Source organism: Cottoperca gobio, chromosome 4 (genome assembly GCF_900634415.1).
Source record: "Cottoperca gobio chromosome 4, fCotGob3.1, whole genome shotgun sequence".
NCBI classification, from domain to species: Eukaryota; Metazoa; Chordata; class Actinopteri; order Perciformes; family Bovichtidae; genus Cottoperca; species Cottoperca gobio.
The window spans coordinates 23673765-23691250 of NC_041358.1; the positions used below are offsets into that span (position 1 = coordinate 23673765).

A 17486-nucleotide genomic window follows, 5' to 3' on the forward strand; every position below is an offset into this window, starting at 1 on the left:
CAGACTTTTACATAAGCATTGTCTTCAATATTATTTTTTATTTCACATTGCTTTTACTGTACAAATAATCTAAGTATACCCACTTCCTCAGCATTGAACACAATATATTTTTTATAAACCCTCTCACCATGCAAATACAATGTTTTAATAGATGGCATTTTGCAGAATAACTGGACACATTGGAGGAAATTAAAGATTTTTTCACATACAATAATACTAGATCCAGAACAGCAATTATACAGAGTGCATCTTGTAGTCCCAACTACTGGCAAGCCCTCCGTGACTGATTGTTGAGCAGGAGCGTCCCACTTTAGCTTGCATTGTGTTAGCAATCCACCTGTGTGCTCATTCCCAGATCTGGTCCTGTAGCTGTAAAGCAAAACACACAACCCAACAACCCATTCGTTAGCAAAAAAATGTACATTAATCTATTTGAATGTGTAAAAAAAAAAAGCACATTGTGTTGGATTTCTGACAAGAACACATCCAAGTAGGGGTTAAAGGGGTGATGATGGGAGTGGCAGAGGGTTTGGGATGGTGAGGGCTCCAAAGAAGGTGTATAAACTTTAATAGGGCTTTGAACATAACAATATCAACGTAATGTCTATAGTGTGAGATCAGAATGGATACGGATATTGTCTGGGCTTAAGGTTGCAAGATAAGAATGATAATACTGATTCCTATACTTCAGTGTAGGAAAGCACAAAAGACCAGTGCCAGAACTGATGGCACATTATTGATAATTATGAAGAGTAAAAAAATAGAAGTTGATCATTTCAAAATAGTTAAGCTTTAACCACTCACAAAAATACATTTGAACAATTGCAAATTGATACATACAATGGAAATCTGTTGCATCAGCTGAATGCATCATTATCTGAACCTTTATTTTGTTAAAAGCTGACAAAGTATTTATTTCTTTACAGTTGCCATCTAATAAGGTTACACGAGCTATATGAACCCTATGGTTTATATTTTCTCAGCCTATAGTAATCTTTGGTTATGAGCACTACAGATGTTTTAGAATAACAGCCATTTGGTTGCTTGTGCAGATGCATCAGTAGAGTTCTAACAAACTGCCAGGTGAGCAAAGACAACAGCAACTTTAACCAATACTTAAGTGTGTTTATTTTAACGTTCAGTTCCAACACCTGCCTGCATCTTATGAGTACATGGGTGGGGTTAAAGCTAATGAGCAATCCAACTGAACATTGCAAACAAAGTGTGTGAACCAAAGCTCATTTACACAGAATAATACACTCACAATTTAGCTGTATGGGACTTTACTCATCCTTTTTGAACTTTCCACTAATGTATGGCACATAGTCCAGAATCAATCGCCAGTCTGTGAAGTGAACAAGCGCCACTCCACCAACTGTTCCCCAGGCTACCATATTTGGTACCCTAGATGAAAGAAAACAGGATTCATAAATGAGACAACAATTGACTGCAATACACATATCAAGAGCAATTTGGATAGTTGTACTCCTTAATTCAGTTGGCGTGATGATCTTACAAGAGATACTGTCGTCAGGGCAGAATTTTTAGGTTTCAGCATGCACACATCCCTAAGTCTACGCACAAGCTGACACAGTAAACGTGACGATAGGCGACTCATAAAAAGCTACCAAATGTATCTGCTCAAGATTATTGAATTGTTTTTTTTTTTACAACTTAGTCAGTCGTTGCTATTGTCACAAATTCCTTATAATTAAAATAATATAAGTCATACGTTTGACTATTATTATATATTATATATTATATATAATATATTATGATTATTGACAACAAATTAACTAGCTTGAACGCTGGTTTAAGTTGTGCTTGGGCAAAAGCAAATTTATGATTAATTAAAGGGTAAAATAATTAGACATAATAGTATTTAGAATTTTAGCTAGTCAACAAATCAAGTTAATACAAATAATAATATTAATGAGCTTGATAAATCACTATTCACAAGTGGCTATCTGAGTGTTTCTCTTTGTGCACTTTGCAAGGTCAATTATAGTGTTTTGCTCTCACTACATTTATACAAAAACAAAACAGCTGTCGAGAATAATTGAAATTAAATTCTAAGGAGAAGAAGGTTGCTGTAAGGCAAATATTTTAAGGGAGAAAAATAAAATAATGTTACATAAAAACATATCTTCATGTCATTAATACAAATAATTCAGATAAGTGATTTTGCATAATTAGGAGGTTTATCAAACAAACATGTTTATTGTCAAATATTTAATAAATAAACTGTGATATCATTATATGTTAGCAAAGGAATAAGAGCAATTCTGTACTTAGATATTGAAGTCTCCACGTTTTCAAATTATTTTTTAAATGGTTAACAAGCAATTCAATATGCTAAACATTTAAGATATAACACTAAACTCTTTTCAATGCTAACACTTGCTTCCTCCACTGACCTAGCTGTAATAGTAAGAACATGCTAACTAGCCCAGCTAGCTAAATAAGTAGGATATAAACAAGCAGGCTAAGCTAAAGTTAGCTAGTAAGCCCAACGGGTCACACAGAAGGACACAGGCGCCTTGATAGCATTTTGAACACTTAAAAAATATTATTTCCAGTACAGTAGTCCACCTCTGCTGTTGATTTAACTTACCACGTCCTTAGAATAGTAATGTACTTCGCACCGACCAAATTACTGAGTATTTTCTGGACCATCCTGACCTTCTCTCAGTGTAGATTTTTACTCCTTGCAATGTTGTCTCGCTGATGGCCGTTAAGGACCCTTAGCTGCCTTTTCTTATGCCTGTTCAAAAACAACCGACGGGCTGCGTGCACCAGCGACGGGTCATTTCAGGCCACCATGTCAAAGGTCTGTTTACAACATCGTCGTTTAAAAAAAAAAAAAAGACTCTCGGGCACAAAGAAAGGATTGTAGCTGCTGATAGCATCATGCTTTCAACCCGTCACATCCACAAAATATAGTGCGCTAATAATATTACAGCGCAAACATGCCCATAAATATCTCTTCTTTTGTGGAGGGAGAGGGAAGAAATAATTTATTAAGCCTAATAACATTATTTACAATTATTATTTTCTCATGCATTTTCAAAAATGACATGCAAGAAAGCTTTATTAATTTGTTTTTTAAAGATAACTGTCATTGCATCCCAAAATGCCTTTGCCTGGCTAAAATCAATGCTGCCATGTTCACTATATTCACTGCAACTGCGTGTGAATATTAGCGCTGTTATGCTAATTGCAAAGAAATAAGCCAATTTTGTGCGAAATGTATGTACATCACTTGCACATAGCACAGGGTGGTCGAGAAATTGTTTGCTTCGGGTGCATTTTTTCACCCTATGCGCGTGCTTTGCGACTGACATGATTTATTTGTGTCTCATTTGTGCATCAATCTTTTTGTGAATTCCTTCCTCTGTGTGCTCGGTCTTAAGCAACTAGTAGTTCTAAATAATATTCCAGTCCTGCACGTGTTGACTTTAGGAATTCAACAGGTATGTCTTGAATTTAATGTGGTTGCAAAATAATGAAGCTATCATAAACGCATTTGTTCCCCAACTTGCTATTGACAAATATGAACAAATTCATTTTCCGAACTACAGTAAACCCTTTATTACAATGTTTTCCTTTATTTTCCTTTTTATGTATACAATATTCAAAAGCCAGACATTGGAAAAGGTATAATCTGTTATTAAAAATGGCACATTTATTGCTACATTACTGTTATATACAGGACAGTTCTCAACTATATATATTTATATATATATATGTGTATATATATATATATAAAAACAAAGAGAGAGGGAGAGATTGAGTGAGGCACCCTGAGGACCCTGCAGGAGTCAACAGTGTCCTCACTCCCAAGATGTCAGGCTCTGTACCTGTGAATGTATTTAACACTCAATTCATCAATAGTCTCCCCCTTTTCAGTTCAACAAAGATATGACAAAACTTTTGAAAGCAAGTGTTTTATTACTGCTTTCTTATACCAAAACAAGTTCAAGCCCGTCAACTTAACATTTTCCATCATAATATTGATATCGGTTGACATGTGCTCCTGCAGTGGTCGGCTTGCTTTTCTGCAGATTTCAAACTGTGTCTGTCAAGACTCACGTTAAGAAATAAGGTTCCCCCAAACAAATAATTTGAGTATGTAGCTGGTAGGCTAATGGGATGCTCACAGAATACTAAATGACATTAAGTCAAATTCCCCGCTTGGAACAAAATCGGCAATATTCAGTACAATTATTGATCTTGTAATAATAAAAAGAAAAACTTCAAATACAACTTTTTGAAAGAAGTGATTAGAACTTCCCACAAAAAGTCACTGTCAAGGGCATCAAAGAGCTGGAAGAGTGAAAGGTCAGAAGTGAAAATAGTCACTGGAGACTAAATATACTGAAAGTCACTGCAGCAAAGGGCTCGCACTCTGATATACAGAAATTTTAAATGCTCCAAGTCATTAAAGGTTCCAGCTACGACGGAAAAATAAAACTCACTCCCTACATTGAAGTTGAAGCAACACATACACTGAAACATGTTAATGTGCATCAAAAGCAGACAATCAGAGCCAAAAGCAGCATCTATTGAACCCTGTAATGTCAAGTGATATCGCAATATAGGGCAGATAGAAAGAAAACTCATGACCTGGACCCATGACCTTAACTAAAACAGCAGTTTGGACAATATAATCCAGTTGAATAATTAGAAAAAAAGGGAATAAAAACTAAACAAGATCTACGTAACATTTATTTATTTAACTAGATACACTGAAAGAAAATCTCTTTTATACCATTTAAACTTCTTCCTGAAAATTGAAAAAAGCATTAGGAGAAGGGAGGGTGGGGGAATGAACAAGTACCTCTTTAATCTCCATGATAAATGAAATGATATGGTTCACAAAATAAAACTGTCTTAAATGAAAATACAAGTTCAGGCACTGATAAGGCATCACTCTCCCATAATGTCATCTTAAGTCTTGAGAATGAAAAGGCCACACTATTGATTTGTATAGGTCTTTTTCTTCATCTCTTTTTGTAGAAATTAAAAACACACAAAAATGCTCTACCTCCCATATGTGATTACATGTTGATAAAAACCATTCACAACATGACATGACATGGGAATAACATCACAATAACACTGTTTTGTTCTCCATTTTATCCATTACCTTACACCCAAATACCGACGTCTGCCTCCAAAATTAAATGTGCAGGCTACTGAGAAGTGAGCTGCACACTGAGAGCCACTGAGTCGAGGGCAAACATTAGAAAAAGGTGAAATGAAAACTAGTATACCGTTACTGACAAAAACCCAGGAACACTAACTTTGAAAATGAAGGTGATCCACATTTGTATGGTAGCTACATTCAAAAACCAGTTTGCATAATTACTGTTGGAGACAAAAATCTTCCCACAATTTTCCTCAGTGCCTCACTGCTAAAGTAAGACCACTTCAACAGGACAAACTCTGTCCACATACTCCCAAATGGAAAGAAAAAATTCATCTGGGTAGCTGATGATACGCCTTACAACTAAAACTGGAATCAAGGATACACCAAACGCTTTTTCATCCGTTGACCCTTTTTCTCTGCCATCCCCGTTCAAATTGTGAATTAATTTCATTTAAATGTCAAATATCCCCCTTATTCAGCTCATCTACAATACACTCTAAACTTCAAACTAATATTGCCATTTATGTAAAAAAATCTACAATGTATAGACTAACAAAAAATATATATTTTTATATATATTTAATTTTGAAAAATGAAACATATCAGAGTAATGTATGAAGTGAATTTACACGTCACACTTCTCTCCGTAAGAAACGTGAGAACAAACTTACTCAGGAGGAAGGTGAGGGGCTGCAATTCAGTGGGAATGCTCATTTAGGAAAAGGAAGCCTCCGTTACACAAAGGCTTGTCTGCTTCAAACGACTGGACTGATGAGATCCCTTCATCATAAAAAAGGAACCCAGATTTTTTTTTGTTTTTTTACAGAATATTAATTAAGGGGAGGGGGAAGGGGGGGGGACGGGGACTTGAGCTGTTAAGTCTGCTGGCATTGTCAGTAAACCATTTTAAGTAAGTAAGAGCACTAAGTGGTGCTGATCACTTAGCAAGCGTCTCAAATGGCTTTTTATAAAAAGACTTTCAGGGACTGAAAAGCACAACAAGGTCGACACTTAACTTTCAGCCTAAACCAATGCAACTGTGCTTTGTCTTGTCTAAGTATGCTTTAGTACATAAAGCAGTACAAAAACCTGAACCTATGACAAGGGATTACTGGAGTAACACTAGAATTTGTGGTCAACAAATAGGAAGAACGGTTTGTAGTTGACAGACTACCACTTGGATAATTCATAACCTTCAAGGAAGGAGTCTTCTACTCCAAGTCTCCAGATGCCTTGTGGGATGAGACCGGGCCTGAATCAGAGACTGACTCTAGGTCAGAGTTTCCGTCTTTCTTAAGCTGCTTTTGAACTGTCAAGACGTTGACCTTTCCATTTCGTTCCCCAAACATTCGCTGATAAGATCAAGGAAAAGTCACTGAATTTAGACAATTCAACTTCAACTATGGGCTTGGTTACATAACATATGTAAGACTGTACCATCACGCTGGGAATGACATACATTAAAAATAATTGCTCATACACATAAGCAATCCCTCACAATAAATGTTCCTCACATGTAAAGCAATTTGCTTAAATGTCAAATAGAAAACATGTAACAATTAGGCACAAATCCTTGATTCAATTTGTGTTTGTTTAGGTCTCCTCTCTTTCACAAGAGCACCTCTCGGCAGTGTGTGAAGTCCCAATTTGTGGCAGGACAAAAAAAGTACTCCGGTGTTCCATCATCTTGTGTAACCCAAGAAGAAGATTTTTTTTTTACATGTATAAAACAAAGCAAAAACTAAAAAAAGTTCTTCACATTTGAGCTTGTAGTCATGGTTGGGAGTGCGACAAACAGGCTGTGTCAGTTTTGGCAGTATGCATGTGTGTACGAGTGTGTGAATGTGCATCTTGAAACTTGAACGGACAATACACAGACATGTCCACATATACACACACACACTGAGAATAATGGGTGGAAGAAATCTGTTAAGGCCACATCCTCTGACAGCCAAGGAAACACCACCAGATCTGTAAAAAGGAAGGACCACAAACATTATGTTGTAGTATTCCTATACAATAAAGACAACACAGTATTGAAGAGAACACTGGATGCTACTTACAGTTCTTATTTAAAGTTACAATCCTTAAGATTTTCCTTTTTTAAAAGCATTTATGGTCCAGCAATAGCCGTTTTATTTACATTTATTAAAAATATTTTCGTAATGGTGGTTTGTACTCCTTCACACGCATGAGGGATTGAAGAGAAATTACTGCTCTTGCCATCCTTACACGTTCTGCTGCTGCTGCTGCTGCTGCTGCTTAACATTGTAGCATTCAACTGGTGGAACACAGAGCGGCTTTAATTGTGAAGCAGCCACAGAAGAGACGATTACTTTCTGCACAAATACATTTATCTATCAAAAAAACGAATCTACAAACCAATACAAAGTTATGCCAGCACTTTGCACGGGATCAGTTTTATATATATTGCAGGAATGAATAAAACATGAAGGCGCAGCCAGCCACAGTGAGCTGTGAGATGAAGAGCTGCAGGCAACAAGCAGCACACCTCCAACTCCTCATCAAGGTAACAAACTTCACTGTGTCTATTCTTAAAACATATACAGTTATTGCGTCGCCTACCCCGATTTCATTTAGATAACTGCTGTGTTTTTATGCGTCGCTATGTTTTATGACTTTTTTTCTTGCCAAGTGAAACACTTTGTAACTGTGTGCTATATAAATAACATATTATCACCATTATATTAAGGAGGGTTGAATCGCACATTGCTGTTACCACCAGTAACTCTGGGTGTTGCCAAAATCAACCAGGGCGGAAGTCTTAAGGATTATAACTTTAATGTAACTGTGGGTAAAAAGTACCTAAAACATCCTAAGTAAGTACTTTAATAGCCTGTTCATGGCCTACCTGGTGTTACATGTGGCCAACTGGGTTGTGGCCATCTCCTCCCATACTAGGATGGCCTCCTGAGAGCTGCATGGCTGCTTCCCCCACGCCAGACACCTTCTCCTCCTCACGGCGTTTTAAACATGCTGCCTTGGGGTTAAGGTTACGCTCTGGCAGAGAAAGGGCAAAACAGGAACAGGCCGTCAGCATCAAAGAATAACTGTGTATTTAAACATAACTGTGCTTCCCATCCATGAAGTGCTGCTTGCAGACTGACCTCTGACTTGCTGTTCTAAATTGAGGATGACGTTGACGGCTTGGTGCAGGATGAGAAGTTTGGTCTGAGGTTTGTCATGGCTTAGGTGCAGCTGGCACATCCTCCCAAGCTCCTTAAATGCCTCGTTGATGTCCCGTACTCTGAGACGCTCGCGGGCATTGTTAGCCACTCGCCGTTCCTTCTCACGCTCCATCTTCACCTCAGGGGGAAGGTCTTCATCATCTTCTTCTTCGTCTAGGCTACTTACAAATAGAGATACAATGATGATGCCACAGCAAGAAGATTTCAAGACATACCATGAAGTAAACTCAACACGTTAGTGTTCATGTAAACTTATGACTAGCATTCAGCGGGTTAGCATCAATAGCATGGACTGTACACTCAGTGGAGCTCTGTACTAAATGGAAGTGAGAAGTTAAAAGCATACTATATGAAAGGGAATACTGGACAAACATCCCAGACGAAGCATCTCCCCCTTCAGATGTTCAGATGATTCAAATATCTCACAAAAGTTGGACATGTTCGTAGTTTACGACAGTTTCTGCAGCTGTGTTTTAACAACACACGATGCATTTTACGAAGGGAAGGCTTACTGAGCTGTAGACTTGTTTCATATTGTACGGTTCTGTTAGGGGTAAATGTTTTCCTATTGTTTTGCATAAATACATTTCCATTTTGAATTCAAATCTCAAAACCTTTGCAGCATAAATACAGAAATATTCACAATGATTCTGCCAATCAAACGTCTAACTTTAAACACCAGTCTCATGAACATGTGCTTTAAGTGATGTCTGGCAAAAGCCCATAAAGCACAAGATATTGACCGCCTATTGGTGACACTTACTCATCTTTCTGGTCTGAAAGGCTAGAGAGCATCTGGAGGGTCAACGCCTCCTTTCTGAAAACGTGACATGAAGGGAAGAGGGTTTCAACATTATTAAATACCCAATCAGTGGGGCGCACTGGGCAGAGGAGATGACTAAGAGGATTTACACTGCCGTAATCATTTAACAGCTGACTTTGCACATATGTCCCATATCAAATGGGTTGCTTCATAGTTTCCACACTTGTGTGAAGACAATCTCCACCTTTGTGGGATATAATAGTTATTTTTGCTGTTAAATTGAAGTGAAGTTTTATAAATGTTCGGATTAAACACAAATCCAAAGTACAAAGATTAGAAAACAGTGCAAGGACCATCTTACCGTCGAAGGTGTGCTGCCTTGGACTCCTTCTTCTCGTCCTCTGATTTGTCTGCATTAGATGAGTTTTCATCATCCTCTTTGTCTTCTCTTTTGATGTCTGAGCCGCTGGAGGAGTGCGTGGAGCGGGCCAAACCAGGGAGACCTAGGGACAAACGCATAGATGTTAGGATGTACTGAAACCTCTCAAGGGAGGGGATGTAATACAACAGATGAACGTGCAAAGCTAAGCAAGTTAAACAGAGATCAATAAAGAATTCTCCAATGAACATCACAGTATATGCACACCAAATACCCAGATACTCAACCGTGATTGCACTACATACAAGACACGTTATATAACAACAGACATGCTCTACTGTAAGTAACAACGTCTAATCGGACTTACTGGTGAAGCCTTCAGGTTGGCCAACTGGCGGCGTGGGTCCGGATGCGTGATGACTGTGCAGAAGAGTGCTGCTGGGAGGAAGGCCTGCGGGCTCTTCTGGTTTCCCTCCCTGCTGATGAAGGTGGAGAACCATGAGGTGACGCTCACAAGGACATGCACATCACAACAACACCCCTAGAAAACACACTGCAAAGGTTCCCCAAAACAAAAAGCGTTTGTCCAACTTGAGAGAAAACGACATATAAAGATCTTGAGATGTCAACAACTGAGAGAGCAAATATTTACTTAATGATGTAGCCATTTAAAAATGTTATACATGTTGTTTGGTAACATCTTTTGTGTAACCAGAGTTATTCAACTCACAAACAAGATGCATAAAGATACTCCTTGTTGCTTGCAGTTCTACATTTGGCCAGCAGATGGCACAAATGAAACTACGTTCGACTCTTTTTTTCCCTCATGAAAATTAACTACTAGTTAATTTAATTGTTATTGTTTTTTCCTCAATTTATCTTGCCGAAAAGAAAAAGTAATTTCTTCAAAAAGGCAATTTATTGTGCAACATAAATAAACACATTATTAAATCAAGATACCCCGTCAATCAAGTGTATTGCACATGTTATTGTAAGACATGCAACAAACAACATAGTATGTTTATTTCAATCTCAACAGTTTCTTCAGCAATGGCTGAAGAGCATGCACTTCCCCAAACACATTTAATCTCCATTATGTCAGAGAGGTTTCCGAAGGGTTGATAGATATTATGCAAGTGAATGAACACTTTTGTTTGCTTCATCTTATTGTCATTCGCCATCAGAAGTCCCAAGTCTCTTGCGAGCACACACACACACACACAAATGAAACATGATTTGAGTAGTTGACTCACCATAGCAGGATGTCTGTTGCTGAGGCTTGCATTGGGGAAAGCTGGAGAGAGCCCCGCGAGGCTCCCGTTGTGTACTGAGGACAGCAGGCTGTGTATGTCTGGGGCGCCCTCTAAGCCCTGGCCGACAGCATGGCTACGCAGTACATGGATGGCCTCCTCCAAACGGTCCTCCAATTTACTCTGCAAAACAAATACAACAAGTTATTGTGTTTTTAGAGAATATGAGAAAACAGAATAAAAGTCCAAAAAAACAGCTCGTAAATGCAGTGGTATGTTTTTAAGAAATAATAAGAAATAGTGGTGCACTTAACCATCATAAGCATACGAATACAAGAATATATAATGAGAACTTCTGGCTTCAAATCTACTTTTATGTAGCAGTGAAATGCGTAAACATACCAGTGTGTGTGGTTGCGCTTCATAGTTGGGTGTGGTTGGTCTTTGCCACTGAGACTGAGCTCCTGCAGAGAGAAATATTGGGATAGTGTGAAGTAGTCATTCTTAACTTTATAGCAGATGGAGCTGCAGACACGTTTCTGTGCTGCAGAACATTAAACATGCAGAGGATCCTTTTTGCTTTCAACAATTTCAACAGATTCATTTTTGTGTGCCCAAAAACAAGGTTGCAATCAAGCTGAACAAGTTAAATAAATTTGACTGATGTAGGTATTCTGTGGCTGAAATTGAAATATTATCCAAATTTGTGGTTGCATGACTGAGAATAAAGCGCGGGATAAAACCACCTGAACTCAGTTTACCAACCTTCTGATTGGCAAAATCTACTCAGCCGATAGGTTGACACGAGTCTTACATCAACAGCAAGTTGCCCCTAAATGATGCTAGTAAAAATAAAGACAAGGTCTCTTAAAAACTAAATAATGTGTTTACAAAAATGCAGATTTCTTTATATTGTTGGTTAAAACGACACATTGCAGAGTGATTGGAGATTACGTGCCTTTAAGTGCCACAACATAACATTAAAACGTTAAAAAGAAGAATCCAACTGCACCTGCAATCGTCTGAGGAGATCCAGGAGTAGATGGAGCTGAGGGGAAGTTATTACTGTTGTGGTCCGACGGGTAAATCTGAAATAATTAATAATCACCGCAACATTACGACACATCCTACGAATACATAACATTGATTTTCATTGCAATTAATTTAACAGTGAGCTAGTGGTGGGCAATGTGTCACAACAGATTTTGCTACATGATATGATGCTTTCTATACAATACCATATTTATCTCAAATCAGTCAAATGTCATAAAACGTCAGCAAATTCAATAAATAATTAAGTAGGTAATAATTAACCAATAATTCAATAAAAAAAACACTTTGTTGGGCAAATGTCTTTTTATTTATTTCTATGGACATTAATCTTTTTAAATAAAAAATAATGCTAACCCACTGAAGGGACATTGTTAGTTAAATTTGAACTTATTTGTTCTTTCTTCACACAAATCGCCCGACATCACATCACTTCAGAGGAAATAAAAACAAAATGACTGTAATTGTTTCATTGCCCAGCACTAATTTAAAAACAACAAAAACAACAACAAAACAGAAAAGAACTCACTGAGGCAAGAGCCTTCCCAATTTCATCTCCTGAACTGCCAGCTGTGGTGCCTCGGTTGGCTGCTGAGACAAAATAAACAATGGAGAGTCAGATGACCCATTAATTTGTTTTTGAAAAGGAAAATCAACTGACCACAGTGCAGACGCTACCAAGACCCTTGTGTGAAAAAGTTCATTTTAGTTCCTTACCCATGATGTTTTCTCCGTTGATGGTGGGTGTGTGGTTGTAGGTGGTGGAGGCGGAGTGGGCGGAGTGGAAGCCGTTGACTTCGCTGCCATGGAGAGGATAGTTCTGTGGGGACAGAGGCAGGGGTTGACGCTTCTGGAAAGAAGATACAAGTAGCTTCATAAGGCACAGAGCCCTCACAGAAAAAAAGGAAGATCAAGGTTCATGCAGTACCTAAAATGATCATTTAAAATCATGCATCTCATATGGTATGTGGTTTTATTCAAATAAAAAACAGACACTTTTGAAGAACAGATGCGAACATCTTGGCTCTCAATGAAACGTTATCACCACATCATTTCCTTACAAGCATTAGGAGATATGAGCCATTACAAAACAAAACAGCGAAGAATTATGATTGAGGCCGTTTCTACACACCATCCTGTCCTGTGGGTTAATTGCAGAGAAGGAGCCTGGCTGTCCAATGTGAGGAGAGTTACCCAGCATGGCAGAGTAGCCAGAAGACGACCAGGGGTCTTCTGAGAAAAGTGGAGACGCATTTGCCAATATGAGAAACACCTTCACAAATAGGATCACATGCTAAATTCAGTCCATTGGTATTATGTGAAAGGTTACCTTGCATATAGAACGAGCCAGGATAGACGGCTCCAGGCTTAGCACCAGGATATCCTCCATTGTCTCTTGCATACTCATCACCAGATGTGGAAGCATACACCTAAACAAACATGCAGACAGTGTGAAAAATAAAGACTATACACTTAAACATTTTATGATTATGGATTTTTCTTTTTTTGAAGATTGTGTTCTCAATTTGTAGCCTTGAGCATCATGAGAATAGTAAAAAAAAAAAAGAAAAGGTATTGATCCACCCCCTATCCTTGCTTTTGATAACCATTCAATTACACTAGCTGCAAGTGGCCACAAGATGGCAAGAGGGAGACTGCCGGCAGTGGAGGCAGGCCGGCTCCTCGCCTGTGGAGGAGAACACAGCGGCCATGCCATGCTGGGCACAGCGACGGCTTGAATCCCAGTGCACAGTGAGCACTTCCTCTAGCTCCCAGGACCCCAGTGACATCGCCCTGCCTAGCCTGCAGCCCCTCCCTATAACACACTCAGTATCAGCTCGCACACATACCATGCATTCAGCGAGCCAACATGCGCACACACACGCACACACTCCACAAGCAATACCCCTGAAACTAGCACTATCACGTTCTATATGGCATCAACAGAGGATTGGATTCCAGAAAACATGAAGATGGACAGCTCTGACATTTCATATAAGCACCATAAAGAGACCAAATCACACAGCCTTTCTATATATTGCAAACAAAAATGGATGCTGGGCCTTAAGTGACACACATCTCTGCACTCCAAAGCCACAGACTGAAGACTGACATGAGAAGCCCTCAGTTTCCAAACACCATCAGCCACCACTCAGTCCGTCTTTTCCTCTCCTCCTCTGTAGTACATGGCAGATAGAGAAAGAGAGAAAGAGAATGGAGGCTATGCTGCAAAGAATGCTAATCCAGAGAAGGGATTTTTTCTGTAATTTGATTTAACAGGGAGAAGTGGAAAGGGAATGGAGAGATGCACTTCTAATTACAGAGCCATCTGCCTGTTCCTGGACCACATCCAACTCCACAGGCAGCTGGGCTGAGGAGAGGGAGCGAAGAGAGGGAGAGAGATGGGGGCTGGGATCCAGTCAGTGAGAGAGAGAGAGAGAGTGAGAGAGGAAGAGAGGAAGAGAGAGAGAGAGATTGCAGTGGGTAGGGGGTGGTAAAGGGGCAAGGGGGAGGATTGAGGGGAAAAAATGAAGGCCCTGATGATTTATGAAATGGGCAGAGAGATAAGGGGTGTTGAGGGGGGGACAGGAGAAGGTAATCTAAATGACTTAAACAAAGCTTGATATGGCCAGGGGAGTGTGAAGGAAACAGGGGATTTAAAATGATCACGGTTAATTCAGGGGAAAACATGACGGAGATGGCTTCATTTAACAATAGGCTTTGAGTTGTTCTTTCACGGGGAACAATGTCGAGTGAATCCTGCTGCTCTAGATGGGAACAGAGAACTACACAATGACTGGTGCTGCTGGATAATTGTATCCTCAGGAAGAAAGGGGATTTCTAGGGTAAAATCCTCAACTAATAGGGGTTTAATGTAATTCAGGTTATGACCGTGTAAAGGTCTCTACACTGGAAAACATTGGTTGTGGCAGTAGATAAAGATTAACCTCGAAACTAACCTCAAGCCGCTTTATTCAACCACAAGGGTTTTGTGATTAGTCTACTGGACAACTAGGGGGCAGAAGAGAAGTTCCTCGTGTTTGATTGTTGCAGATAAGAGAGGGTGAAGGTTCACGGGGTTAGGGGAAGGATCTTGCATACATGCATTGGTGGGTCGCAGGTCAGAGAGCTTGAGGGGAAATGAGCACTAGCCTTTACAGTGCAGCTATTATAGTCCATTTGTCCAAGATTTAAGTAACAAAAGTAGATAAAGAAAAAAAGAAGAGTATGTTTATAGGGTGGTGTAAGAGAAGCAGGAAGGGAGGGAGTGTGGGAGGGACGAAAGACCACAGGATCATCATCGGCAGTCATTAATCTGGGCTCAGACACGGGGCTAAGAGGCCTCGCAAGCACCGCGCCTCACAACTGGGTCACTCACAGGGGGAGGCCCACCCAGGCCATCATGTGGTGACGCGTAGGCAGAGGGCTGGGTGAAGTGGGGGAGGGGGAGGGGGGGGGGTTCACACACGGACATCTCATCATTCGCACTAAAACCACACGTTGCCATCGTTCACACTGCAGGGAATGACTGAGGTTCAGACAGTGAAAAAGAGGGGGTCTCGGCCAGACAGAGTGTTCACACTCAATCTCTGTGATGTAGTCACCACGCCGAAGTGTGTCTACATGCTGAGGTTTCAGCAGCCACTTCAACACGACAACACCCACAGGTGGGGGACAGCACCAATGTCATTTTTAAAAACAAAACACATTTCTTCAATGATGGGATCAAGAAATCAGCTAAGCAGCAAGTTCAGCAGGTCCAAATCCATCGCCGTGCTGACTATTAGTCGATCTGCAACTTTATCTTAAAATAAGATAGAGTCTGAATGCAACACTTAACGCTCGACTTCCATTTCCTGGCAGATTACGCATTCATGGCTCCGTGATTTGGACCTAGTCAGCCATATTAATCCTTTGAATTTACTTCATCCATGCGTTGAAAAAACATCAGCATAGGCATGAGTCAATTTGCATTTAGACTTTTGTGAGTAAATGTTGCACAAAGATGAAGGAATCTTAGGGCCAAGACAGGGCTAATGTGCAGGTATTACATTTTAAAACCCAATGTTTACAAAAACTGGTAAATAACTTCTTAATCTTTCCCTCCTCTGCTTGTTGCTGCAGTACCGTTTCAAGGCACCGTGCTGTAACGCAGACGCCACAAGTGAGGAGATGCAACATTTCCATATCCAGTTAATCTTTGAGGTCACTCCTGTCATCTGAGAACTAGAGTAGAGGATCGGGTGACAGAATTATTTTACGCAATGGCAGTATTTCATATTGATGATGCCGTGGCAGCTCAAGCTGAGTTTCTAATAGCAACAGTCACACGAGCAACTACCCGGTAGGATTCTTCCGACTTGACATATCTTTTTTTAAACATTTCACAAAGCAATGCACTGGTTCAGGGGCATAAAGGACTTTCATGCATCTGCAGAGGAAAATATTAAGAGGAGCTATGTGGTATTCAAATTGAGCAAATGGTCTCTGAATCATCTATGGTCTACAGCAGCTGAAACCGTACGGACGAAATGGCTGGTAATCAGGACTCAGTGGAAATAATCTATAAATGGGAATGATGTGGGCAACTGCTGCCTGATTCAATTCTTTGTCAACTCACTTTAAACTAACAGTGAGATTCATTCAGGATATATTCAAACATGTCGCAGTGACTTGTGTTTCCAGCTATGTGTGGTTGCCATCATCCACACATCAGCTGCTAGGAATTCTGGGCCCACTGACAAAATGTGACACTTGGTTCAGTAAATCAAAGCACTATATGTTACTCTGCAGCAGCTTGGACATAGGATGAGGTTCGATAGCACTCTGTGGAGTCAGATCTGATGCTGGATTCAACAAATTTAAATATAGGTTTAACATTCCCATTTGTTTTAAAAAGCAGCAACAGTTATGAACAACTTAATATTTAGGAATTAAAACTCCACAAAAAGGATTCATCAAAATCACACAATTGGTTAGTTGCACCTGCCATCTTAATTCTGTGTGTAGTATTTGAACCAGCAATCGCCCGGCCATTTTTTAATCGTGCGTGTTTACACTGTGGTGACAATTTTAATGGACAGATGAAGCTCTGTAAAGCAAATGCCGTTAGACAGTCCTTTCCGACGGGGGACTAGAGCCATTATCTATGCTCTCTTCAAAGCCACCAGACTCCTTTGACAAAAACAAGCATTTTACCTTGCAGAACACAGGAGGTGCTGGTCTATCGCTACCTTCATCGGTTAGTTTGGGGGGGTTTTGTGAGACTTTGGTGGATCAGAAATAAAACTTTGAACACACCAAGACACAAACTAACCATTCAAGGCAAAGGCAGACCAGCAACTTTTGTATTATACAAGGTAAAATGACTGATTTTTATAATTTATTGTTTTATTAATGGAGTCTGGTGGCTTTGGCGAGAGCATAGATGGATATAACAGCTTCAGTTCCCTTTTGGAAAGAGCTGTCACACTGCAAGGTAAAGCGGTGGAAATATTCTAAATATAGTATTCACTTAAACTAAAAATATCCATTTCTTTTGGTGGGCCTTTCTTTTAGGTGGCTAAAATACGTACGGCTGATGCCCCTGTCCACATTGCTTAGCTTCCGTGCCGTAACTTCTGTCTGCTTCTCCAAAGTGGGGTCGTGCCCACCGCCATCTACTGTAGGTTATACACTCACT

At 39.8% G+C, this 17486-nt stretch overlaps 2 protein-coding genes across 16 annotated transcripts in view; both read right to left on the reverse strand.

Moving 5' to 3' along the window:
* Positions 1-23: 23 nt before the first annotated feature.
* LOC115006884 (cytochrome b-c1 complex subunit 10-like) lies at positions 24-2756 on the reverse strand. Its single transcript, XM_029429493.1, has 3 exons — positions 2615-2756; positions 1265-1404; positions 24-369 (listed from the first exon to the last, which is right to left on the reverse strand). Exons 1-2 carry the CDS (start codon positions 2674-2676, stop codon positions 1284-1286), a joined length of 183 nt encoding a protein of 60 aa, XP_029285353.1. The 5' UTR covers positions 2677-2756; the 3' UTR covers positions 24-369; positions 1265-1283.
* Positions 2757-3576: 820 nt separating this feature from the next.
* The window catches only part of tcf3b (transcription factor 3b), a 29154-nt gene continuing 15244 nt past the window's right edge, over positions 3577-17486 (reverse strand). For 5 of the 15 annotated variants that reach the window (XM_029429403.1, XM_029429402.1, XM_029429399.1 and 2 more), the window contains 13 exons: positions 13134-13233; positions 12936-13036; positions 12521-12653; positions 12333-12394; positions 11766-11841; positions 11156-11217; positions 10757-10936; positions 9871-9982; positions 9486-9627; positions 9125-9178; positions 8281-8522; positions 8025-8173; positions 3577-7123 (listed from right to left, as the gene is read on the reverse strand). In XM_029429403.1, coding sequence (XP_029285263.1) covers positions 8031-8173; positions 8281-8522; positions 9125-9178; positions 9486-9627; positions 9871-9982; positions 10757-10936; positions 11156-11217; positions 11766-11841; positions 12333-12394; positions 12521-12653; positions 12936-13036; positions 13134-13233 — 1407 coding nt within the window. In that variant the 3' untranslated portion in view covers positions 3577-7123; positions 8025-8030. The remainder of the gene's footprint in view (positions 7124-8024; positions 8174-8280; positions 8523-9124; positions 9179-9485; positions 9628-9870; positions 9983-10756; positions 10937-11155; positions 11218-11765; positions 11842-12332; positions 12395-12520; positions 12654-12935; positions 13037-13133; positions 13234-17486) is intronic. The other 10 variants (XM_029429400.1, XM_029429396.1, XM_029429405.1 and 7 more) reach the window with 9 other exon arrangements.

Bases quoted from the DNA above. Each gene is read 5' to 3' on its own strand.
- LOC115006884 (XM_029429493.1), bottom strand. From the start codon at position 2,676: ATGGTCCAGAAAATACTCAGTAATTTGGTCGGTGCGAAGTACATTACT. The intron at 1,405-2,614 runs GTAAGTTAAATC...TCTTTCATCTAG, and splicing joins ATTACTATTCTAAGGACGTG to GGTACCAAATATGGTAGCCT.